Source organism: Patagioenas fasciata, chromosome 1 (genome assembly GCF_037038585.1).
Source record: "Patagioenas fasciata isolate bPatFas1 chromosome 1, bPatFas1.hap1, whole genome shotgun sequence".
In the NCBI taxonomy this organism is placed as follows: Eukaryota; Metazoa; Chordata; class Aves; order Columbiformes; family Columbidae; genus Patagioenas; species Patagioenas fasciata.
This window is the reverse complement of record NC_092520.1, coordinates 112551844-112578199: the sequence shown is the minus strand read 5'-3', so window position 1 is coordinate 112578199 and position 26356 is coordinate 112551844. Positions and strand designations below refer to the sequence as shown.

The window sequence follows — 26356 nt, the reverse complement described above, 5'->3', positions numbered from 1 at the left end:
CTGGATGGCTTTTCTCGCCTCACTCAGACACTTCTATGTTCTCCAAACTCAGCGTTGCTTGCTTAAAGGGATGGAAGTCATTCATCTCAAATTTAATCATCCCCACATATATTTGTCAGCCATGGGATCTAATCTCTGTAAAAGGCTAACAAGGATTCTCTTTCATAGTTTTCCTTTGCATCTTTGTAAGCAACATGGTTTTCAATTACATATTGTAAAAGCTTAGCATTGTTGTTTAAATTGCAGTCCTTCAGCTGCAAAAGCCTTTCATTCAGAGTCAGTAAATGATTTCTTTCTGGTCAAATTAGGCATCAAATGCATCATTTGGTGTTGCACTCATCTTTACTTAATGGTTTGTTTATTATCTGGCCATGTGATAACTCTCTCTTGCTGCGGCCAAGTTATTCCAAATCTCATTAAAAAACTTTACAAGACTAAGATACATTAGGAGAGATGTTGAACAGATATCTTGATTAACTATTGTTTCTGCATTACATAAAGCTGGTGGGAGGTTTGCGTCTGAACCATCAAGAAGACATGAGAAGAATATTGGCAGGAGTTTAGAATTCCCTTCAGAGAGAGAGCAGGTCTGAGCCTGAGGCTGGTCAGGAGGACTCAAGCCAGGGACAAAATGAGTAGGCAGCCTGCAAGCTTTGTAATGAACAGGAAAAAAGTTTCTTGGAGTTTAATAAAATTTAGCATGGGATTTTTTTCTTCCTCTGAGCCTCTGTCTTCAAATGCTGTTTCTAGTGAAGTCTTGCACTGTAGTATAAAGAGTTAATTTAGCTCTTACATCTTAAGATCCACTGGTTGTGAAGAATGACTCCAGGCTGACTGGCACATTTAAGACTTTCATTCTCTAGGTGTGGGTAAACCCTTGGGATGTGGAGAGCTGCTCCTGAGGAGCTGAGCACTCCAGTATGAGATGAATGATGTCCAAAAAATGTGTCTTTCCCCATGCTGTATGGGCCAGTTTGCAAGCTTCTAGGATAGACCCTCAGTTTGGGAAGACATAATTTAACTAATTATTGTAAGACAGTATCTTTAGCAAGAGGCAGAACAGGAGGGAAAGTGTCTGACTTTCAAAGTTGTCCTTGCAATTTGAAGCATATGTTTGCTTCTCAAAATACACATTTATTTATATTACAGTAAAAATATATCTGCCACTCCCAGAAAAACAAAATATTCTTACCATGCTTTTCCAAGTGCTGACAGCAGCTATCTACAAGCCGAGGAACCTGCCTGTAAATAGGGTTCAGGCTTAGTTTCTTGTCTCTTGCCTTTTCTTTCTTGCTCTGGGCTTCTGCTGGCAAAGAAAGCTGGAGAGCCTCTAACAATCGTGACTGATTGTCATCGAGATCTGTAATAGAGTCCACAGACATCGCGCCCTGTAAAATACACACACGAACAATCAGTACAGCTGGAGAAATCTAAAAGCCACAGGACCTTTCCTAACAAAGACTTTTGCCTACTTGTATTTTAAACAAGTATAAAAATACATTTTTCTGCACAGTTTTTGTAAATTAATGAAGTTATAACACCAGTGTAATAGGTGGGAAAATAACAATGGTAGCAATGCTGTTATCATACTATAAGGAATATAAATTAGATACTGAAAAAACCAAAATGTTTTCCACTCACTTGGCACAATTTTATTGTTATAAGACTGCACATACTGCAGGACAAGGATGAATCATGGTCTGTGTGTGCACCTCAGCAATACAATATTTATGTGCATGGAGATATATACACATCTTAAAACCTGACTCCCTACTTCTTCTGCAGTTTGGGCCACTGTGTCAGTGAAAATGATGCAAATAGATTTGCAACGATACACCACATACAGTTAACTAGTATCACAAATACATACAACAGGAGAGATAATAATCCCACTTTATCACAAAGACACACCAGGGAAGCAGAAAACTTTAAAAAACTGTTTGGATTACAGCAAGGCACAGAGGTTCAAGCAGTCCATAAAGGATAAAGCAGCACAAGCAGCAGGAGGTTTATGGCATGTTCCAATGTTCACACTTGAAAAATAAGACTATTTTTTTTAAACCGCAAGATTACTGTCACTTTAAAATAACCATTTCCATCAGTTGTTATTAAACCTACCAGGCAAAAACATTTTAGGGGATATCTAGGTTTATAAATAATAATAAAGCAAAAAGAAAAAGATCAGGTTTAATTGTCATTAAAAATAACTACTGCAAATTACTTTATTTCTGAAACAAAGGATATAATTTACCATAACATAAAATGTACTGTACAGAGATCTAGCATGTCATCCTAAGAAATAATGAAGAAAATGTTACTTCCCATTCAAAACTTTGATGATAAGTCAAATATCTTAAAAGCATGCTGTTCTGCTGACAGGTATCATAGACTGCTGATGAAATGTCTACGTCTGTTAAATAAGAACTGTACAACTGCTAAGGAATTTCAAGCTCTACAAGTATGGCCTTCCATCAGCCTAGACAACTGAACTTTACCATGATTTCTAACTCATAGGCAACCCATAAAACATCCGCTGAGATTTCAAATGAATTTACATATTTTTAGTTAGTAATATCCCTTTTTTAAAAAAATAAAAGCATCTAACTTATCAAGTGTAGTGCTGTTTCTTGTAAGTCATGGAAGACTTATAAATAAAACACAGTGAATTTTTTAGATTTTTTTGGACCCACATCTCTAAACAATTACTAGTCCCTTTAGAATGCAACTTTGACCTTGATTTCTGATATCTCTCAGGCACCTGTTTGATTCCCTTTACCATTTCCTACCAACAAAATACCTCAAACCAAAGAAGAATCCATGGCTACGATCCATGTGTGTAAAATTCAAACACAACATTTTTTCTACTTTGTTTTTAAGATTTGGGGTTTCACACATCAAAATTAGTCAACTGACTCACTACTCCCAGGCAGCTCCTATATGACAAGCTGCCCTCCTTTATACTCTGCCTTTACTGGTCCTGCCCTGTCTGCAAAGCATCCTCATGTCATGAACCATTATTATCACAGAGTCACTTAAGTCGGATTCAGATCCCTAAAATAGATGTAAATACAGTCAGTTCACCATTATCCTTGGGCATTTTATCAAAGTTGTGGATTAACTGAGGCACAGAGCTGTCTTTAGGAAGAGTGACCTTGAGTTCAGTGGCTGAAGTATGGCACTGCTTCACAAAAACAAGTCCAGGCCAGCTCTGATTTTAAATGTCAAAGTGCACAGGAAAACACTACCAACATACTCCATGCATTCAGCTCTAACTCAGGCAGACTTACTAGTTTGGGCTCAGCCAGACCGCTATGACTGCTCAGGGGTGATGCAGGAGATCATGCACATTGCTGACCACTACTCCAGGAGTATTAACACAGACACGGTGCTACTTGGACTGCAATGTGTATCAACTGAAGAAAAAATCACGTTCCATCTACTAGGCATTACCTTTGCACATAATGCCTAAGCCTCTGCTCCACCACGCAAGCTCAAAATCTAAATAAACTGGGCAAGTCAAGCTAACCACACGGAAACATGAAGGAAATTGGAGATTAAAGAGGTGATGGAAAAAGTAAAAAGAAAATTAAGGCCAGAGGGAAAGGTATAAAATGAAGGTCAGATGAAGCTTTTCTTTACTTTTTGAGGGTTATAGAAAGCTTTTCACTTTTGAGAAGATGAGTGATATTACAGAGTATGCGTGGGATCAAGTACTGTCCATGGCAGATCCATTTCTATTCCATACATTATGCTATTTGAGTAGTAAAGCAGTATGACTGAGCTCCTGAAACTGAATAAATTTTGGCTGCCTAATACATATAAAAATAATACATTAGCAGAGAGTTATAATATTCTTTATAATAAGCACACAGAAAGTGCTTTGTTGGATGACCAGGGCCTCAACTCCCAACTGCTGGGCAAAAATCCTACACAGAAAATGCAGCAACAGCGGTTTCTGTCTAGCTCTTGGAAGAGAGATAAACCACAGCACTCATACCATGAGCTCTGCAGCCAGCATCACCTTATTTCCCTTATTGAAAACCTGAGCTGAGTGTTTGAAGACTCACTGGAATACATAGAAGTGAATTACACACTTGCAAATAAGTGAATGCCACAGTGATAAACAATCCCTCCAATTTAAGTTTAAAAGGACTGCACTCCAGGTGTCTGTGCAGCATTTGTGTGAGACGCTGGTTGAATCAGCTCCAAGTACTAATTACTTTTTTTTTAAGCATTTGCCTTTATATAGTTGAAAATAAGCAGTGCAACACTGCCCAAGAGATAAAACATAAGTGCAGACTTCCTTATCATCCCCTAAACAACCTCAGGTGAGTAGACTTAAGTACACAGAAGGATAAAGGCCAAAGACAGACAAGATATGGGATGTGAGTTGATATTAGTGTTAAAATAATTGACAATTCATGAAATACATTACTCGATAACTGAGAGAAAATGCCAACTCCCTCCATGTTAGTCTACTCTTACTTCTCTATAGGTGAACCATGTGCTACTGCATCCTCTTGGTTATGGACTAAATGCTCAAATTCAACACCCTGAAAGCTCCAGTCCTGGTATTAACAAAAAAAAAAAAATTCAAAAAAACCAAGCAAAATCCCCATAGGCTTCTAGCAATTTGGTCCTGAGGGAGCTCTATCCCTTGGATGTAACAAAGGATCCAGGTTCCTTCTGCTTGCTGGCTGGTCAAATGCAAGTCAGAGATCTTACCACATTTGGTGAAAGGAACAGCAGATGACCCATATTGGTCACATGAATTTTCTTTCCCTCATTTGAAAACAGGTTCTGAAGCCAGTGAGTGTATATGGCAAATTTCTATTTTTTGTCATTGCCTGTGCCAAATTTTGAAGAAGTTGGCAGGTTTCCCTTCGCACTTATATTCCAGTGTACTTTGCACTTTCATGTGAACACAACTGCCTGTTCATATGGTCTGGACGGGCCAAGAGATGTGCATTATGCATATACAAGAATGCAAACATCTTCAAATATCACGTGCTCAGCTGCTTGCAGACACAATATAGGTTCTTCAAGCTTCAGCTGACAGCTAGACAGAAAGAAAGCAGGTCATGGGGCTTCTCAATCTTCTTTTAATTTGCAATCTACTCCAGTTCTGCAACACCACCATGGCTTGAAGAGCCTTACACAGCAATTATTTGAAGTAGGTTTTATCCTAGGGATGAAAGAAGGTGAGGATCCTAAGAAAATATTTTCTTTTCCAGGGTCTGTTCTTGTATCCCAAATTCTCAGATTACTTAATAGAGCTTTTTATCGAAAGTATTTTCGTATGCATTTTTGCTCCGTCCATTGCGAAGAAAATTAAAAAGCAGTAATTTAAAAACATCTATCCCATGGTAACAAAACAAACAAAAAAATCTACTTCTGTTACTACCTGCAGTACTGGAAAACTGGAAAGCCCAGAGTATAAATTTTTCTTAGAAGGAACAGAACCCTGCAAACAAATGGTATACCAGATACCTATTTCATATGCAGGATTACCATTCAATCCAAACTGTGTTCTGCTGTCAAAGGCATCTGCATAGCCTGTATGTAGAAATGTCCTTCAAAGAACATGGTACAGATTTGCTCTGACAACTTCTTATTTACCACCAAACACATGATCAGAATTAGGACATGAAGATTTTTATTAATATTAGGATAGAAAGTAAGAGTTAGATTTATTTCCAAGTTTGTGGAGCTAGATTAACGTAAGCATACATATAAATATCAATCATAGTGGTTTAATCTTCCCCAACTGGAAAAATTATGTTGAACATGGGTGTAATTTGTTAAATATAAAGGAGGTAGATAAAGGCAGTGAACAGGAAGACTTCTAAATAATCTCTCTGTCACTTTGTGATCTGTAACAGACTTGCACAGTCCATATGATGTTTCCCCACCAGCACCAGAGAAAGATTTCCACTACAGCTAGAATTTTCTGGTATCGACAAAGCTGGCTTCCACCTGAAAAAAAATCACTGCTTGAACATGACAGTGGAAATATTTCACATTCCACAGATAGAACAGGGTTTTTTCCTGCTCTAGCTAGACCCTCTGGACCTACTGGCACACACCACACCCTGACGGGTCTACTTACACGCCTCCTTGCTCGTGGCGCTGGCTCAGGTGTGTTAGGAGAAGTGGACTCGTTTGGTGTTTCTGAGGTTGAGCTAAGAGATGAGTTACTGCTTGAAAGTTCTTTGTTCTGCCTTTTAGTTCCGAATGGCAAGAGAAAGGCCACAAAATCTGAAACATCTTTTTGCTCTTCTCTTTGAGAGTCTTGCTTGAGCTTGTAGGCCCGGTCATTAGCAATCACTTGGGACAAGGGCATTCCAAAAGCCTGGGGAATAAATTCTGCAACAACAACAAAAATAGTATTTACCAAACATCTGATATTTATTTAGTGCAAAAAGAATCAAGTATTAAGCTGTTAAAAAGAAAAACAATCTGAAGTCCATTTAAATATATAATAATTCCAATGAGGTACTGGATTGCATAATAACAATAACATTCAAACAATAAAAGAATAGTGGAGACATGCCAGGTAATTGTAGCCCATGGTATCTGAATCCTGTTTCCAGTTGGATCATGCAAGATACACCACACAGAATCTTGGAAAATCACTTGGGAGCAGATCTAATTAAGATCTTCACTTCCATTGAAAGCAACTGGAAGTCAGGCACCTTTGGCTACACCTTGAAGCTGCAGAGAGCCATCAGAGGCTCTGGTAACCTAATTCTGAGACTGAGAGGTGTGGTTGGGTCGTGCCACAGCTCTGTCATGTTGCAGACCCCTTCAGCCAATTTCTTTCTCACAAATGCTGCAGGGCACCAAAGTCAAGGGGTACAGGCACGTGCATGGATCTCATTAAAGGTCAGGAGGGTAGGAACCCACCTGCACAGTGTGCTTGTAAGTGCATTCACTATTCAGTCGAAGCCTTCAAGGATATGGTTTTAAATATATATGAGAACTATACTGTGTTAACTTACTGGTAAGATTAAACCAGTTTATTAGTGGCATATCAGTATAAAGGTTATTGTAACAGTACAAAAATATACATGGGCATATGGAAATACAGGAGAATATAGGTTTCTCTCAACTAACAAAAAGAACGTAATCCCATCCCACATCAATGTAACTATAATGTACAAAACAAGCACATACTTCAAGTCTCAAAATAAAATGCTCAAATATTTTACAAAACAGAAAAAAGCTCTACAGTGAATCAGCCAACAACAACTAACATTTAAATTCTCCTCATTAAGTTTCAAATCTAGACTTGTCTGAGATTAATAGAATCAAAACCATTGGGACAGACTGACAACTAGAACTGTTTTGTGCTCAAATGGAATGAAAAAATAGCTGTTGACTCTATCCATCTAGGTTCCAGCTTCAGACCTGCCCACATCAAGAATAAATAGAGCACCAGAGATCAAAAGCAACGTGCTGGGTGTTTGTTTGTTTTGGTGGTTTTGGTTTTGTTTGTTTTTAAGTATGAAAACAGGAACAACGAGGAAAAAAGCAAACAAAAAAATCCTTATATCCTGTCCTCTTTCACCACAATCTCCTAAACGATGAAAGGCCAAAGTTCCTCCTGAGACTTAAAGTCTGACTATATCTTTGATGACACTTTCGAATTTTATCTAGACTTGCATTAACATTGAGATTAAAGGAAGACATTGAAGAATATATTTTATGAATCTCAAATGAGGACACTATTAGCCTATCATACCAAAGAGACAAGGGCTGTTGTTCTGATTTGGTGAGAAACATTACTGCTCTTTAAAAGTATGAAATGTTAAGACATGAGCTAACTTTGGTGGCCAGAGAAAACTAAATCAGGAAGCAGAGCCTCACATATCAAGCAAGCCTGGAAGTGACCTGTGAGTCCAATGACATCTAAAACCATCTGCATTTAATTTAGGACAAGAAAGAACATCATCACATGGGTACCAAGCAATGTGGGGATTGCCAGTTCCAGGAGTCCAGAATTAGACCCATTCCTCCTGTACCTAGCAGTGTGCCCCTATAAAATGATAAGAGAATTAATGTTAAAAATTTGTACTGTTCTGAATTATCTTCCCAATGAACATTTAAGACCACAAACTTTGAAACACATATACACAACACATCTCCCCTTCTGGCTACCTAATCGGGTACTTTGTTATGCTTCCAGCATCCCTATTTATCTGTACTTCCATGACATCTCTTCAGAAAAGTCACTGAGCCAAATGAAATCCTGAACACGAAATATTTCTCTGGTTTTGGCTCACAGCCGTTCATGCTTCAAATTGGGAGAGGACAATAGTATGCAGCCTGGTGATGCCCAAAAGCATGCTGATGCCATTGATCCTACAGCACTACGATCAACTGGGACAAAATCAGCAAGAGATGAGATCTCAGCACTGCTTCATTAAAACAATTTCATTAAAATGACAAGACTTCATTATATAAAGGTTGGTATTTTGAGGTAAGTGTTGCGCCTCCTTGAAAATTCTCAGGTGTGGGATAGTAGGTGTTTAATTGTTTTTGCTCAACATGTCTGTGGAGCAGTGAAGACACCAAGCTTCTACTCCAGGCTGCTTTGCTGTATGCCTCCTTCTCAGAGGACATGAACCGCTTCCCCAATTTCTCAATGTCTGGCAGAGATGGGGAACTGGATAAAAACCAACTGGCTTATTTTCAGACTAAATACAGATGGAAGTGATGCTGGCTGGCAGTGGTAATTACATTAAAGAATTGGCAAAACCAGTAACTTTTTGCTCATTTGTTGAAATTAGGAGAACTGATTGTACCCTCTGCAGACTGGCTACAGCTTCAAGTTCCCACCAAAACCAGTGTGTGTGTGTGGCATGGGGGTTGGGTGGTGAGCATATTTTGCCCACGATTCTTCAGAAGTATTAAATCTCAACAATTTTTTTGTTGGACAGGTAATATCATGTCCATTAGTGTGAATGCTAGCGCTTTTGACAGTTCAGATTCACTGAAAAAAAAAGAAAAGTCATGTAAAGTATTTAGCAACCCACTGATGAGGAAGAAAGGGCACTGACTCAGATGTAAGATGTGTAGGTTTGAGGCTCTGGTCTGACAGTTAAGGTGAAAGTACTAACTGCCTATTTTCTGCTGTGGGCTGGGGCTCACCACTGTTGGAGGTGTTTCATTTGTATGAAGAAACGTTCCTTAGAGCAGGGGCTCCAACGCTGGTCTGTTGTATATATACACCGAGTGAGCATCAAAACCACCAAGTTAGTTACTCTGTGTAAACCCAACAAAAATTTGATCACTTAGTAAATTAGGAGAATGAGCAGCTTCAAAGGAAATTTTACAGAAAGCGTGACAAAAATGTGAAACAACCTGGCAGACTGGGCAATCAGTGTGGAAATGCAGACTCATCCTAGGTCAGAACAGCGGCACAGAAGGACTTGGCTTTTAAACCATTCTGTTTTGTAGTGTTTACTGACACAGGAAACAATTTGCTATTCGGGAGAAGTACACAATTCCTTTTACCAGAAAGTCCATGTTGCAGTTGAAGAAAGTTTCTTCAAAAAACTTTGATTGAAACTCATTTGTTCCTAAGCAATCTTCCTGTGATGGCACATCAGCACTTTCTAATAAAAAGCACCATGTCAGAGACAAACTCCCAGCCAGATCAAGTAAGAGTTTCAGTGATCAGAAATCCTTTTCTTTGCTAATCAAATGATGACATCTAGGTTGCTGACCCATATGGTTAGCTTACTTGGCCTCATGCCACCCCATCCAAGTATTGTTTTGAAGACTTCTCTGAAGTTTCAGCTGATGAAAATGGTGGTTTCCAGCTCACAAACCACAGCAGTCTATTAAGAATGAGTGAGGTCTATACTCTAGATCCTATTGAAGCTTTCAATGTCAATAAAACAAACAGCATACAATACAGCAACTTTGGATAGTCTCCTTAGCATTTTTTTTTCTTAAATACAGCTTAAATGCTGGTTTTGAGCTGCCAAAACCTTGTGACCAAGATCTAATGAGGTGCTTATGCTACCTCTCTTTAAATAATAGCAAGAGAGTGGGAGATAGCTCAGAGAATATGTTTGAAAAGGTGACATTTAAATGGTCTTAAAAGGGTCTTTAAGTCAGCCTCCACAGGTAGCCAGACTGGGTAACTGTTTTGCTAATTGAAATTAATTACTTTGGATCCACAGAGGGAGTGATGGAAGCAAGAAAATAAGGAAAATGGAAACCTAAATACACAAGGGCAATGGCAAAATTCCCTCCATTTAAAGGTTCATCAAACCACTGCACTGATTTCAAAACAGTTGAGATAAGGGAATGTTCTCATAGTATCAGCTCTGTGGCTGAAACCCCCTTCTCCAGCTACTCAGAGCTCACTGACCTTCAAGGAGTGATACAAGGCCTTTTGAAATACTTAGTTTTTTTCTGTAGGTAGGTGGGGCTTTTTGTTTCTGTTCTGTTGGGTTTTTTTTTGTTTGCTTTTTGTTTTGTTTTTGTTTTGTTTTTGTTGTTTTTGTTTGTGTTTTTTTTAATCGAGAGGTTCCTCAGTCCTTTAGTTGACTTTGGTAGAAAATAAGACAAAGTGTTGCTTAAAAAAACCTTTCATATGCTTAGAGAGCATGAGAAACATTCTTGAATTTTTTAAAAAAGTGGGGTGCTGGAAAGGCTTGAGCAAAGCACATTTCTGATAAACTGTACCAAAAACTTCATCTATTCAGTTTTCTCCTTAGGCTGTGCCAAGGCATTCTAACATCTTGATAGGCAGAATTACAGAAGAACAGATGCAAACAGCAAGCATGGCTGGGAAGTAAACATGGCAGGCATTTTCAAGAATTTTGAACTAAAGAAAAGTCAAACATCTACTGCTGAATCTGCAAATGCCACAGAATTACCAGGAAGGCATTTTCTCAGAAACTCCAGCATATACAGCAGCTCTGCTAAGGCCCCACAGATGAACTTGTCAAGTATTTACATTCCACACAGACACCAGCAAAAGGGATGATTCTCAGTTGCTTAACAAATCACGTAACAAGTGATGATTATTTCTGATCAGGTCTCTCAGTTCACCTGTAGGGTTTACTGGAACCAAGGCAAAGTGAAGCTGGTTTACTGATAACATCTTCTAGGAAAAATCCTTTCTGGGAGGCTTCTCTCTCAGGAATGCCTGTGTGTACTTTGCAAATAATCATGCTTATGCTGACCCCCATATCACTGGCAGGAGATGGATGAAAGGCTCCACTTCTGCTGCTGTCAAAACTAGCAGTAAATTTGTAAGGGAACAGTACCCTGCCACCAGCATGCAGAGCATCCTGAGAATCTCTTAATTCCAAGCAGCACTGACATTTTACTGCTCCTCCAGCCTTAGTACAGTTTGTCAGCAGCTAAAGCAAATGTTTGGAGACATATGTAGACTGCACAACTGAGAGTCATGATGGCCATTAATAACAAGGAGGCTGGGTAGACAAAAGCAAAGGCATCAAATGATGTAAGCTAAAAATACTGCTTAAATATCTGGGTGGAGCGCTGCTCTCTTGTTTCGTCTGTTTACATCCGGCAAGTTTTGCTATATCCTGATTGGGTGAGTCACTCAGAGATGTAAAAATAATTGAAAAAACACTTGCTTTAGACTATTTCCCTTTTTAATGAGATGGCAACAGATATACTTGTCAAAAAGGACAAAATAAATACATGAATCTTATTTCAAGTGCATAAAATTCTACTTCAGAGTCTTTGTTTGCCTTCAAAAGTATAATAACTGGCTGAAATTCTCACTTAACAGATAAGACAGGTTGATCGACTGATCCATCTAAATAAAATGTGATGTTACGAGAGTAAAAACTCCACAGATTGACCTAAGTCCTAACATACGAGTGATGAGATTTCCAAACACTCCTAGAATAAATGAGGACTGTGGCCTTTTGGACAGACACCAGGAAGGGTGGGGTGAGGGAGAACAGTCTTGGACACAAATTGGAGAGAGGTGGTACCTCCCCAGAGAGAACAACTCCAGATGTCTACACCCTACGGCAGTTCAGTGCATGTTAGTGCTAAAGGAGAGGGACTATCAGGCAAGATCCAAGATCAAGGACCCAAGTCCTCTCTGCTCTTCCTCAGGAGTTGCTCACATACCAAGACACAATGCTGGCTGCACACACTACAAGCTGCGTGGCAGGCTCACACCTCGTTTGCCCTGCAGCAGGGCTTCCATCATGCTTTTCGGTCATCAGTATGGTGATCTTTCTTCTGCCTCTGTGGCTTCCCATACCAGGCACACCTTGGTGATCTTTGGTTGCAACCCACACATAGGATCACACAGTGCTGCATAATCATCAGGAATAACCTCCAGGAGCCTATCTATGCATAACCAGACTTTTCAGGCGGCACGTAATCCAGGCAAGACCCAACAACGTGGCCCTCTGGATGTCATTCGTCCTGGTATGTGGGGTCTCCCAGGCTTGGATAGAGCAAACCAAAAATGTTTGGACTTAATCATACACTCTTCAAACTGCAACTGTGCTTACAAAAGTGATGAAGAAAATGCTGTTTGCATTAAGGCAGATGTAACTCATCTGTATAAAGCGTTCTGGAAATCTGCTTTGTTTCTCCTTCAGTGTCCTGTGGCTTGGTCTTGCTGCCTCCTCCTCAAAACAGTGTAGCTGGACTAGTTACCAGGAAAAAAAAAAAAAAAAGAAGAAACAAAACAAAACAAAAAAACCCAAACAAACAAAAAAGAAAACAAAACAAACGAACAAAAAACCCCACAACCCCTCAAAATACCATGAAGAAAGAGAAGGAAGGCATTCCTTTTGGGTATGAGGACTAGGGACCTGCCCAGGTGGGAAAGTAAATGCTCCGGGTCTTTTGTATGAGCACACCCATAGCCACAGCGCAGAGTGTTTGTTTTGGACTGGTTATAAAACAAACGGTAGAAACGTTTCTTAAAAAACAATATGGAACAGACCAGGACAATACTTCCAGCTCGCTGTGACATGCATGCTGAGGGAGTTAATGCTGACTCTGGGTGACACAGACATCACTGTTCAGGGAAGGTGGCAGGGCTTAGCCTTGATATGAGCATGGTGGGCTCACCCTAATGGAGACCAGTAGCATAAGGCCTTGACACTTTTCTTCCTAGAGCTAACTTGTCACCTGAAAGCTGGGCAATGATGGCTCTCTTAATTCCTGAAGCTGGCGGAGATGCTGGTGCTGCTGCTTCCCACAGCAACACAGCCCCCTTTCACCAACTGTGCCAGGCTTATGGTCCACATGGCACGACCAGGCACCTTCCCGGTTGCTTATACCTTCTGCCATCATGGATTAAGAATCTGCTCAGAGAGTATCCATGGGGGAGATCATCTTTAATAACTCAGTAGGGCAGAGAAGAGTACACCAGAAACAACCACAGACAGAAACTCCGAGAAGCAGGGCACCATATGCTACTATCTGAGTTATTCTTGCCTAACATTTGCTGTTGGCACCAAGTGCCAACATGGATTTCTCTTCACCCTGCTGACACAGACTGGTTGGGAACCTGACTCCTTCCAATTTCCTGGCCCTTTGTATCCTTACTGACCAACCCAACACCCCTGCCAATACAGACATCCCGAAGGAAGGAGAGAAATATAGATTGTGCTGTTTGAGTAGTGCTGGGGTATTTTCCCCTGGGAGGTGCTCCTATAATGTTGTATACATGGAGAAAGCATGTAAGAACTCTCTATAAATGAGAATAAGGTGGTGGAAGATGGAAGAAAGAGGATAAAAGCAGAGGTGCAGATGTTTGAAATACTTTCATTTAAAAGAAGGGGAGGGGGGAAAGGAATTGAAATTAAGAGAATCAGCATAGTGATTTTTAAAAATGCTTGGGTATAGTTAAGCAGAAGATGTAAGCAATGCTGAAAAATAGGAAGTAGATAAATATATACAAGGATGAATAAGTATAAAGTGCTGACCTTTGCTGTGGGCAACTACTGAGCCCTAAACGGCAAAGTGCACTCAGAAAATCCATCTGAATGAAAACAGAAAGTATATCCCAAAAGTTACTAACACAACAGGGTGTAAATGCTATCATGCAAGGCAGAAGCACCAAAAAACTGCACCCATGAACAGAAATGTCACAGCAGAAAACAATATTCTAGTATTTGTAAGTGCTCAACCAGTATAGTTTAATTATGAGAAACAGAGGTCAGCTGTAATAAAGCAAGGCTATAAGGAAATCACAAAAGAGTACAAAGCAATGTAAGAAAAAATATTGTTGGAAAGATCTTTGGCAACAGAGAATTCAGAGAAGTAAAGAGCAACTCTGGAATAAGCATCTCTATGCATGACCAAAGGAGGCTACTACATCCCAACGCACAGCACTGCAGAGGCACTGGAGGACCTTGGGAAGTGCAGTTGCAAAGATCCACCAGGTTTAGGTTACACAACAAAATCAGGTCTTTGGTGAATTATCAATTTTTTTTTTCTTTTTTTATTGCTAAAATCTACTACTGCAAATAAAGTGTGAGAATCAAAAGACAAAGTATATTTAAACTTCGAAAAGAGCTTCTAAATAAAAACTTTCAAAGACAACTACTAAAGTTGTGCTACTCATATGGGGGAAAGATAAAAATTCTTAGTGAATCAAAAATTTGTGAGTGACAGAACATAAAAGATTAAAGTGGTTAGCCACTTCCAATGCAGAAAAGCACCCCACAGACCACTATGAAGATCAATATCTGGCAAATGCAGGGAAGGTTTTGCACAGGACTACGTTGCTTAGCACTTTCAACTTTATGGAGAACTATGGGGAAAAAAACCCAAGGAAACTAAGCAACATAATGACTAATGACACTGTAGCCAAATGCAATGCATTGACGGGAACAGTACGGGATAGATTTTTTTTCCCCCAAAGGTGGCGAATAAAAATCATTAAACCTCTTCCTCAAAGACTCAATCTGCATGTGGCATCAATCTTACATCAAGTAATTCTCAGAACAAGTGAAAGATTTGTTATTCATCACCCAACCTGGGAGGCAATTGGATTTATCCAAACAAATGTGCCAGGGAACTTTCGGTTTTAGAAGAATTAATGCAAATATTTTCGTAGCCATTTTTAAACCAATAAAACAATAATCACATACATGAAGTCATCATCAACAACAACAAAAGCAAAAAAGAAAAAAGAGGCATTTTCTTCCTGACAAATATTTTAAGTATCATTGAAGTGGAAATGTTCATTTTTTCAATGGAATTTCAAAGTTCCATCCTTCTACCAAAGATTACAAGCAAAAACATCAGAGTAACCAAATAATTTGTTACAAACTTGTGTGTGTTTGTGAAACTGGGGTGTTAATACTGAGTTTGACTATCACTTTTCCAGAACACACAAAATTAGATGCAGGATGACCTACATGCAGAACACTGTAACTTCAGAGACACTTTTCAGGTCTCAGTGTCTAGACTTAGCTCAAATGGCTGCACATCCCAGGTCAAGTCCAGTGGATTAGAACCCAGCCCCTAAAGCAGATTAGCATCCAAACAAAAGAGTCCAACTGTATCTGTAAATCCAAGTCACATGGAGTCTATTAAAACCCAACAGATCAGTAGCACTGAAGCATTTATATATTTTAAACAGCGGCTGTTTTCCTACGGCTTAAAAAAGAAGAGGTAATCAACTGACTACCTTGGGCAGGGCTGGGTTCACATGCTTTGCAAATTGAAAGAGGAGAGTGCAAACGGAGGTAAACAACTGGATCGTATTATCCAAATCACACTTTGCACTGGATGGTGAAAATGGGGAAAAAGAACAAGAAAGAAAAGAAAGTACTCCAGAAAGTACATGTTTAAGACTAAAGTAATCTCACATGCAACACTAAGACTCAAGCAGTAAATATGTGCTCATTTTATTTTACCTTTGTCTCTGTTCTTCTCCTTTCCTAACGAGTCCAGTTTCTTTCTTAATGATTTCTTCCTCTTTTGTCCATCTGTAAAAAGAAAAAAAAAAAAAAAAAAGGAAGTGAGTGCAAGAATGCTGAACAAAATGCTACACAAGCTGCAGGAACAGGGTGTGAGATGGCCACAGTACTTGGAGTCTGGAAGGGCATGGGGTAGAATTCACAAAGGCTGGGGTCTGTCACAGTCCTTCAGCCCTAAGGAGCTCTGCTTGGTTCACCCAAACGCCAACGTCATACTCAGGAAACCAAATGTATCCAACTGCATGCTGGTGGGCACATCTACAGGTGTGTGGTGACACAGCCTACGTGGCAGAATGGAAAGCTAATTTTGAAGACTTAGCAATGGAGATTTGGTGCTGGATGCCCTTGATAGCAAGGTCCCATAAACCTAAAAGTACTGCTTAGCCCTCATTCATGTTCACAAGACTGTGATCCAGGTGTGGAGCTAAAGGTAGTATTTGGAGAGGGAAGATTACTAACCTCCGGGATAAATTCTGCATATCAGTCATACCAGCTGGGTGATAGCTGGCCACCTTCACATGACCCATCAGATCTGAACTGGGAACCTGCAGTTTGGTACAGCATGTCCAGATTGGTTCAGATGGATTACAAGTCTCAAAGAAAGTATTGTTCTGACACCCTATATATCATCCAAGTTTTCACTAAGGTTCTAAGGATTAAAAATTTTAAGCAGCAGCACAGGCAGGTTCATTCTTGAAACAATTATGTCAAAAGGCTGGCTATCATTATTTCCTTCAGCAGCATCTTTTATAATGAAAAGTCAACAAAAATGCATTTTATTCATTAGGTCTCAACAAATACCAGGGATTAAGACATGAGCCTGCTTTAACTTGTACCTTTTGAATTTTTTAAGTTCCAAAGCAATATAAAGGGTCTAATACAGGGACTAATACTGATGCTAACATAGGTACCACTCTAGTTAAAGGCTAATGAACACGTACCTTTTCCTTACTGGTTTTGTAACATGGCAAAACCTCAAAATGGAACACACCATAACTGTTTTTCAGTCTTATGGTAAGAAGGTCATCAAATAATCTGCCTCAACACATTTTTTCTAGTTATGTAAACCAGTGTCTTAAGTGGTCTTTAACAATAGGGAACACAGCACAGTGAAGTGGATCTTCATCGATTAACTCTCATTTTTGCAGTCAGTGGCTACAAGAGAACACAAGCCATTTCCCCATAGTTTTTCCTCAAAATCTATTGAAAGCCATGCCCAGAACATTACTCAACAGACAGCTGGACACATTCTGACTTTTTCATAGCCAGTTAATATCCTTTTACTTTAAAATTAACATTTATTTTTCCTTATGTATCTGTGATTTGATCAACTCCATTTGGGCAGTTGCGCTCTGCATTTATTTAGAGGAAATTTGCTCCCAGCACTCACTGAACTATGACACACAGTTCCTGACTCCTGAGATAGATTGGCATTTGCTGGTTAATTCCCCCTTTTCTGCACCTGCTCCAGTGAGAATTCATCTCTCTGAAACAGGGTTGACTAGAATGGACGGATAAGTTATTCCAGCAGAGAGTTCAGCAATATAATGGTGGCAAATCATCTCCTGATACAGCCTATGATTAGATTTTCCTTTTTCACAGGCACATGACAAGTTCATAACTCAAAGTCATACTTTGGTTGATTAATATGCCCAGTCTTTTCATACCTTCTGACATTTCCAGTTGATAAGACTGAGTTTATTACAGAAATTCTTTCACTTCTTGGCAATATGAATAATCAGTAGCCTGCTTACATACACCAGACAGTACTGCTTGTTTTTATAGGGTTCCCTATTACCATTGTGTTCTGGCTTTATATATATACATATATAAAAATTATTTTCAAATTATTTTTCATGTTATAAATGCAAATTACTGCTTTACAGTAACTTTTCAATAAATGACTTATGTTTCTGTGGAGTCTTAGAGCCTTATTCTCCAAAGACCCATTTATTGATGTTCTGACATTCCACTGAACTCTATCAAGATGTAAAAATGAGAACAAAAGCTGATATTGAGTATAAAATATAGTGTCTACGTATTATAATTACACAACTGAAACTTCTAGAGTGTTTTAGTGCTGCATAGTCAAATACAACACAAATACAGGAAAAATGAATTATGTTCAGTATTACTGAACACAGGAACAAATGGCATCCATATCCACATGGAAAACACATGAGCAGCGTCTAAGGCCAAACTATCAATGCCTTCTTCTAAACATTGCTCCTAATGGATGATTCTTTCAACTCCAACAGCAAAGTAAATCCTCAGTAAATGATGCTCAGGCCCAGCAAAATGTAAGGAGTAGGAAGCAGTTCTGGAGATGCACAAAGCAGAAAACACAAAAAAGAGTCCACTCTGTGCACTCCTGAGCAAGGAAAGAGGTTGCAGAGTGATAGAGAAGAGACACTTAATTTGAGTAAATGGGTGCAGTTCCATTGCAGGCAGTGGGGCTACAACCATTTTCATGTACACTTTACCCCATCGCAGGAGAGAGTTGCATATGAAAATAATAGAGAAGAATCTCAGTGAAAAGCTAAAGCTTAGGAGATATGCCAAGAGGTTAGTTCCAGTTCTTTTCCTCCCCCAGCAAAAAACGTGGTTAATTACAATCTATATTCTGTAAAAATAAATATGTTTTGAAATGATTGCTGATTTAAGTTACATCAGGCATAAGCACTGCTGAAATATTCATAGCACACTTAAGGATTTCTGCAACTCTAGCAGTTTTACATGTTAAATGAACCCAATTAATAATGTTTAGTACTTATCTGCAGTGTGTTTTGAGACTATAATTAACATCCAAAGCATTCTTGGGAAACAGGCAAAGCATTGTTACCCATACATAATACCTACTGTACATTTTTAAATTAACTAGTAAATATTTATGCAAAATAGTATTACATCAGCCCAAAGAGCTATTAATTATTGCCTGCTATTCTCATGCATGCTTTGGAAATGTTTAAAGCACAAAGCGACAAATGCCATTGGGCTTTTGTCCAACCTTTTGTGTATAAAATTATCACTTAATATCTTCTTTCTCTAGATCAACAAGTATGACTCCTTCAAACAGATTCCTCTTAAGAATATTAGCAAGACAAGAGAAGTTCTTAAAAGACAACAACTCCCTAAGCGAAGGAAGCTGCATTTTTTTTTCTTTGTTAACTTTTTTTTTTGCCCTGAAGATCACCTGCCCAGGCAGAAACAAACTCGGATTATTCAATACTTACTAATTTATATGTTCACTGTATTTTTCACTGGAATGCATACATCACTCTCTGGGCATCTAGATATTAAGACTGGTATGATGAATATTTAAAAGACCGAGAGTCTAGAATCTAACTCCTGAGTGCATATTAAATTGCTACATGACCTGTTTTTCCAAAGTGGTGAGCACTTCCAGGTTCAGTTAATGCAAAAAAGACTTTGCTATTTGAAAAATTAGGTCATCTTTTTAGATCTCTTTAAGTGAAAAGTATTTACACTGATATACCGACTTTGGACAAGAATTTGAGGAGTTTGACTTCTGAGATCATTATTTTTGAAATTTTGGGTTAAGGCTGAAATTCACCTGCAGTGTCGTCACTAGCACCATTTAATTAGCAGCTACACTCCTAAATCCCAGATTTCATATAGCCAATTTCAAGGTCTAAATTTCACTCTAAGTTAGACCATGGTTCTGCAAATTAAGTAAAAAGAAGCCATTTTCAGGCTAAGGACACATAAATTTCAGCTTTAAGAGTTATAAAAAGGAAAGAAAGAACTTTTGTCTTTTAATGTCAGCTTGTACTACTGCTTTGCACAAGACCACATACCAACACCACATATGACTCAAAGAGAGTGAGCGTGGGCTGAATCCTGTTACTATTATTCCAGTACTGCTTTACTCTTTTTAAAGTTATGGAAATCAACAAGTCTATTTGGTAGGTACAGGTGGTGCTCAGCATAAGCAAAAGCATCACAAATTAGGTATAGGGAATTTGTTCAAGGTGATACAGTCAGTGACACAACTGGAGTTAACATTCAGGAACTAGTTTCATATCACTTAACAGCAACTATACTGTGAAGTCCTAATCTGTTTTCCTTCTTCATAATCAATGTATTACGCAGTAAAAAGTACAACAGCACCTGAGCTTTCTAAGTCATTTTTATGACACTATCATAGTATTAGACACCAGATCATGGAAGGTAACCTGGCAATGTCTTGAAGTGAATGTGTAATGAAAGTATGATACTTCAGCACTTTCCTTATACATGGCCTTGTGGATTATCTATAAGAACGGATGTTCCTTTTGTGTTACTTACATGCAAGGACACTTTTTTGTTAATCAAAAACGTAATTCATAAATTCAGAGACTTTAAACTTATTTAACTCAATGGGTTTATGACAAGAGACCTTCTGTCGTTTACTGAGTGAAGAGAACTCCCCTCCCATCTCTCAGCAACCTCCTTTGCTTGTGACAGTTGTGTTTCTTGTCCATTTAGGGAAGAAAATTTGTCATGTTCCACAATTAAGGCTTATTTTCACACAATACAAAGAGAGGAGTTATGTGAGAGATTAATATCATACCCATAGCTCATTTATCAAAACAGAAAGAGATGAAAAAGTTTATCTTGTGAGATTTCTAAAATTACTTCTTCATAGTAGTTACCTTCATGGCCCTTTTCTTTGAAGAGGCATTAGCAATTGGATCTAATTGCATTTAAAGAAAAAAAAACAGAATTAATTTTCTAAAAGTATAGTCCATTCTGTCTTGAAGATCACTACTAAGGGCACCACAAAGCACAAGTTTGACCTCTCTTGCAGACTTCTCAGTTCACTTCGGCCATTAAGAGCAACTCATTTCCCAAGTGCCAGCCTCCCACACTCAGCCTGCGAGCCGAACATCAAGCTGCAGCCTCTCTTGCCTGTGCAGTACTGCAATTAACAGAGACTCTGCAATCAGAAAACACTGCTAAATTTTGTTGACAGAGCACAATGAAGATGCAATTGTGCTTCACTCACTGACAGCTGCACTGTGTTTGCGGTTGCAATCACTTCTTTGAGTCACAATACAAAGAAAATTTGCTTCTGAACACACACTTGGAGCTGCTCTGCTGAAGAAGAGGGTGCTGGTTTTACTTAACCATTTCTGTTACTATAAATGTCCATCTTGAAATATTTATTTAGATTAACTTCTTGTTGAAATGCCCTGTCCTCACCCAGTAACTTCCAAAGCACTGTCAGCTGCAGCACAAATGGAAGGTAAGCAGTTTCAATGAGAGAAGCAGGAGCTGGACATTTTGGCACATAAATTGATAAGAAAAGGGAAGGGCTGAGCCCACAGGTATTTCCCATCACTCTGTTGTTCCCTTTAACCAGTCCTGTACAGTTCACACACATCAAGATCTCCCTCAGTGATGGAGACTGTTGTATTGCTTCAGAAGCCTTGGACTATCTCCTTGTTTCTCACATTGCTTCTCCTTATGGCCTACATTGCTCTCTTTATTTCAGTTTTACTTAAATCATCACTCCTTCACACTTGCCAGCCTGCAGCTGATGGAAGAAAAGCCACATTTTTTGAAGTGTACCCCTCAGCTGCAGCCATGACCTTCCATATGGGAGTCAGCTCACAGGTACCCACCTCAGCCCACGGAGCTGGGTTAGGGCTGCCTGACCACCATCAGCACCACAGAACTGCCCAGAGGCAGCTTCCCTCTTACATCCTGCTTTCTCTGATGCAGCCAACAAGCTTCAGCATCTCCCTCTCTGGGAAGCTCCTGCTGAACGTGTTTATGGCAGAAAAAACAGCATGGAAAGGGCTGAGCTGAAGGCAAAGCCCTTTCTCCAGGAAAGGGGCTTCAGCTCCCCATGGCCTGCACAGAGGGGGGACCAGAGCAGAGAAGCGCAGCCCTCAGGGCACAAGTGCTGCCCAACCCAAACCTGTCTCAGGGCAATGGTGAGAAACTGAGTGAGGCGTGGGGAAAGTGACTGAGCAGAAAACAATGTTCTCAGTACTACACAGCATGTACAATTGCCACCACTTGAAAAACCCCACAATGACGAGAGAAAAGTGTGCTTTCTGTTCTCTTCCTCCTCATCCCATCAGATTCTTTGGTAACCTGTGGTTAGTGCATCTTCTTCGGATATAGGCTTCAATCCCTCTAGGCTAAGGCATTGCTACAACTACTTGAAAGGAGATTGTAGCATGGAGGGGGTCTCTTCTCCCAGGTAACAAGTGACAGGATGAGAGGAAATGGCCTCAGGTTGTGCTAGGGGAGATTTAGGTTGGATATTAGGAAAAATTTCTTCACAGAAAGGGTTGTCAGTCATTGGAACAGGCTGCCCAGAGAAGTGTTGGAGTCACCATCCCTGGAGATGTTTAAAAGGTATTTAGATGAGGTTGTTAGGGACATGGTTTAGTGGTAGGCTTAGCAGTGTTAGGTTAACGGTTAGACTCAATGATCTAAAAGGTCTTCAACAATCACAGAATAGTTTTGTTTGGAAAAGTGAAAAACAGAGGAATTACAAAGCCCAAATATGCATGTTTCGGTGGTGCAGCTGCTGGAAGTTTAAATACTCCATTATACACCATTGCTTTGCTGTGGAGCACTAAGAATTTGGTCATATTGGCATATTAATTATTTATCTAGGAAGTATTCATAATTTGCCATGGAATCTGCCTAGAAGGCAAAACTGCTTCAAAAGAAAACAGCACCCCTACAGGGACCTGAGTTTTAGTAATCAAATAACTGTTTACAAAGTAACCTTAAGTGAGTTCAATACAAATTTAAAAAACAAACAAACAAACAAAACCAACAACAAAAAAACCCTCCATAATTTGCTTGCCAAGTATTAACAGATTTTTGATGCCGTACATCTATTCTGAAGGCAAAAGTGACATACTAATTTATACCAGCTAAGCATATTATCAGTAGACTGTCCTGTCTTCTAGGAAAACACATCTAAACAAGAGTAGTTTGAAACTAGAAACAAATCTGTTAGAGTGAAAAATGTAGCATTTCTATTGAACCCTATTCTCAAGGTCTATTTTGACCAGAAGGAGTCATGTCCCAACTTGCTGAACAATAAATAGTATGTGTCAGAAAACAACAAGGATACTGATATAGACTATAACTGTATATATCACAAAGCAAGCTTACTTTGGGTAATGCTCTAATCAGACAGCAAACACTGCTCAATTCCTGTGGATAGAGGAATCATAAGAAAACACCACATTTCATCTCCACTTGCCTACACCTTCCCTAGTGCATATAAGGTTTAAATAACCTCCAAGTACATATGTTGGAAGAAAATACTTCAGTATTTTCAAATACGTTCTCTGATGATTCTCTGTCATGAGGGACTTAGGTTAACTGGTGGGCAAATGCAGGTGTAATGTACTCTAAGGGAGAGAGCCAAACCTCAGTACTGAGGGGATATGGGACTTGGGCTCTGGAGCAAGGTCAGGGCTACAGAAGCCAGAGCCAGAGGAAGGGGAAGAGGTGGGATGGAGTTACTTTTCAGTCCTCCTCCTGGTGACTACGTTCCCACAGTGGAGGAAGCTGCAGGTCTAGTAGATGAATATAAGCACAGCTGCACCAAACGCAACCCTTCAGAGAACACAAAGAGAATGCCTGCCTTCAGTTTGTGCATGCTGTGTATAAATATCCTTAAAAGATCTGAATTTAAAATTATTTTGGAATTTTTCAAACCATCACACCAAAACCAAGAATTAGCTTCCCTGTCTTCCCTTTCCATTTGATTTTTTTTGAAACTGTTGACTAGAAATAATTGTGTTTGAAAACTTGAAAAAAAAAAAATCTCTTCAGCTATTTTATCACAGTATCACAGTATGTTTGGGATTGGAAGGGACCTCAAAAGATCATCTAGTCCAATCCCCCTGCTGGAGCAGGAACGGCTAGGTGAGGTCGCACAGGAATGTGTCAAGGCGGGCTTTGAATGTCTCCAGGGAAGGAGACTCCACAACCTCCCTGGGCAGCCTGTTCCAGTGCTCTGTTACCCTCACTGAGAAGAAGTTCTTTCTCAAATTTAAGTGGAACCTCTTGTGTTCCAGCTTGATCCCATTGCCCCTTGTCCTATCATTGTTTGCCACTGAGAAGAGCCTGACTCCATCCTCGTGGCACTCACCCTTTATATATTTATAAACATTAATAAGGTCATCCCTCAGTCTCCTCTTCTCCAAACTAAAGAGCCCCTTATAAATATCTCAGGGTGGGTGTCAAGAGGATGGGACCAGACTCCTTTCAGTGGTGCCAAGTGATGGGATGAGGGGCAACGGGCACAGGCGGAAGCACAGGAGGTTCCATCTGAATATGAGGAGAAACTTCTTTACTCTGAGGGAGCCAGAGCACTGGAACAGGCTGCCCAGAGAGGTTGGGGAGTCTCCTTCTCTGGAGACATTCAAGACCCTCCTGGACACATTCCTGTGCGATCTGCCCTGGGTGAACCTGCTTTAGCAGGTGGGTTGGATTAGATGATCTCCAGAGGTCCCTTCCAACCCCAACCATTCTGTGATTCTGTGATTTTGACATTACTGGAGTGAAAAAATATATAGTTTTAATTCATTTAAATACTTACAAACACATTTAAAATGTCTGTATTACGTGAACTCTGAAGAACAAGATATACAGTGAGTTTTAATAGAGGAAATGAAAAATCAGAACACTAAACTATAATTGTTTTGGAGCTTATTGGTATTTGTTAAACCTTTAGCTGGACATCAGGAAACCAATTCATTTTGACATGAAAATAAACAGCTCCTTAAACCCTTTTTTATGCTAGGATGAGGGAAACTGCTGCTGCTGCCATATATAGAAGGGATGATGGAAATAACTTACTCAAACAAGCCTGTGAAGCTACCTGGCAGCTTTTAGAGGATTACAAAGGAAGGGCGAAATGCCCTTGTATGCCCTTTTGTGGCTCTCACTGGAAAGCAGCAAAAAGCAGGTGAATTCCTAGAAAGGGAGAACAGATAAAAATGCAGGTCTGACTCCTGTGTGGATAGATTGAGTCAGATTCTCAATGAATATGAAGCTTTGCTTGCTTCAGTGCCTACATCATTGCAGGATTTCCTGTGCCATAAGAAGTCCCAAATCATAGTACTCTAATAAAATAAAAATTAAAATTAATTAATAATAATTAAAAAAACCCCACAAACACACACACACACCAAACCCAAAAACACATACACACAGAGGGCCAAAGGGTAACTTGCTACACATTTTTTTCCAGGAAGGCCTTTTGATGGAGCACATGTCTTGTGTCAATATGGCATGCAAAAAATGTCTCTGGGTATACTGAAATTAGCAGGAACAACTTCTATACTTGATGGCAATATTTGCTACCCTGAGACTGACGACAGAATTCATGAAATACCTATATGAAGTAGCAGGTAAAAGACAAGACACAAACACTGTATTTTTTCCCATTGTAGCAGCATCTGTAGTGTGATAGCAGCTTCCTTAAACTTGAAAGGCAGGTAGGTTCCTAACTAAACAGACGGGTACATCAGGGACTTTGCTCCTGCCCTTCACTCTACATGGAAGACATTCACAAACGATGACAACAGGCAGAGGTTTAAAAGCTTTGAGAAAGACTGAACAACATCCCCTGCTTGGAGTGCTTTCCAGACAGTAAAATAGGTTAAAAAGTGTCTACACTGCTACAACAAACAACTGCAGTAAAACAGTAAAATATTCTAGCTGTACTGAAAAACAAACAAAAAAAGCAACATTAAAACACCAAACCCTAAACAAACAGAAGCCTTGATGCTGTAGTCTGAGATAAGAAAAATACAAATAACACCTCTAAAACTTCCTTCAGTCCACTGGGGGCAGGGGAAAATTGACTCCGTCCTGGCATCAGTCACCTAAACAAAATGTCATTTTATAGTTTGGAGGGGGGGATAGTTGCTTGATGCCATTCCTCGTCAAAATGACTTTTGATTTGATAAAAAGGAGAATTCCCTTTAATCCCCACAGCACAGCGTGGGCTAGGAGCAGACCAGACATTAAATTATGAGCATTTAGCTGGCATTGAACTTCTGTATTGATAAGCTGGCTTGCACACCTGCCCTGGCAGGTGAAGCAGCAACCATGTTTCTTTACATGTCCCTTAGAGCTTTCCCACAGGTTGCTTTAGGCGTGAGCACAGGTTGAGCTCTTCAAACAAAGATGAAATTCTCCCAGTTCTCTGGAATTCAGGGGACGTGCTGGTGGTCACAGATGTGGTGTGAGGTATCCAGGTCTCCCCTGTTTTCTGGCCATTTTCTTATTGTTTTGAACCCTTCATACAAGTCTTTCCTTGGACTTTCACCTTAAAGAAAGAGCTGTGCAAGAAAATGAAACAGCCTTCATAGCTTGCGCCCTCCAGGGCTAATTAAACTAGTTCACAA

The 26356-nt window shown here is 39.6% G+C and overlaps 1 protein-coding gene across 4 annotated transcripts in view; it reads right to left on the bottom strand.

Annotated features, from left to right (window-relative positions):
- Positions 1-26356, bottom strand: part of ARHGAP6 (Rho GTPase activating protein 6) — a 335243-nt gene that overhangs the window by 29429 nt on the left and 279458 nt on the right. For all 4 annotated transcript variants that reach the window (XM_065862640.2, XM_065862641.2, XM_071812929.1 and 1 more), the window contains exons 3-5: positions 15894-15965; positions 6110-6366; positions 1193-1388 (exon numbers count right to left, since the gene is read on the bottom strand). In XM_065862640.2, coding sequence (XP_065718712.1) covers positions 1193-1388; positions 6110-6366; positions 15894-15965 — 525 coding nt within the window. The remainder of the gene's footprint in view (positions 1-1192; positions 1389-6109; positions 6367-15893; positions 15966-26356) is intronic.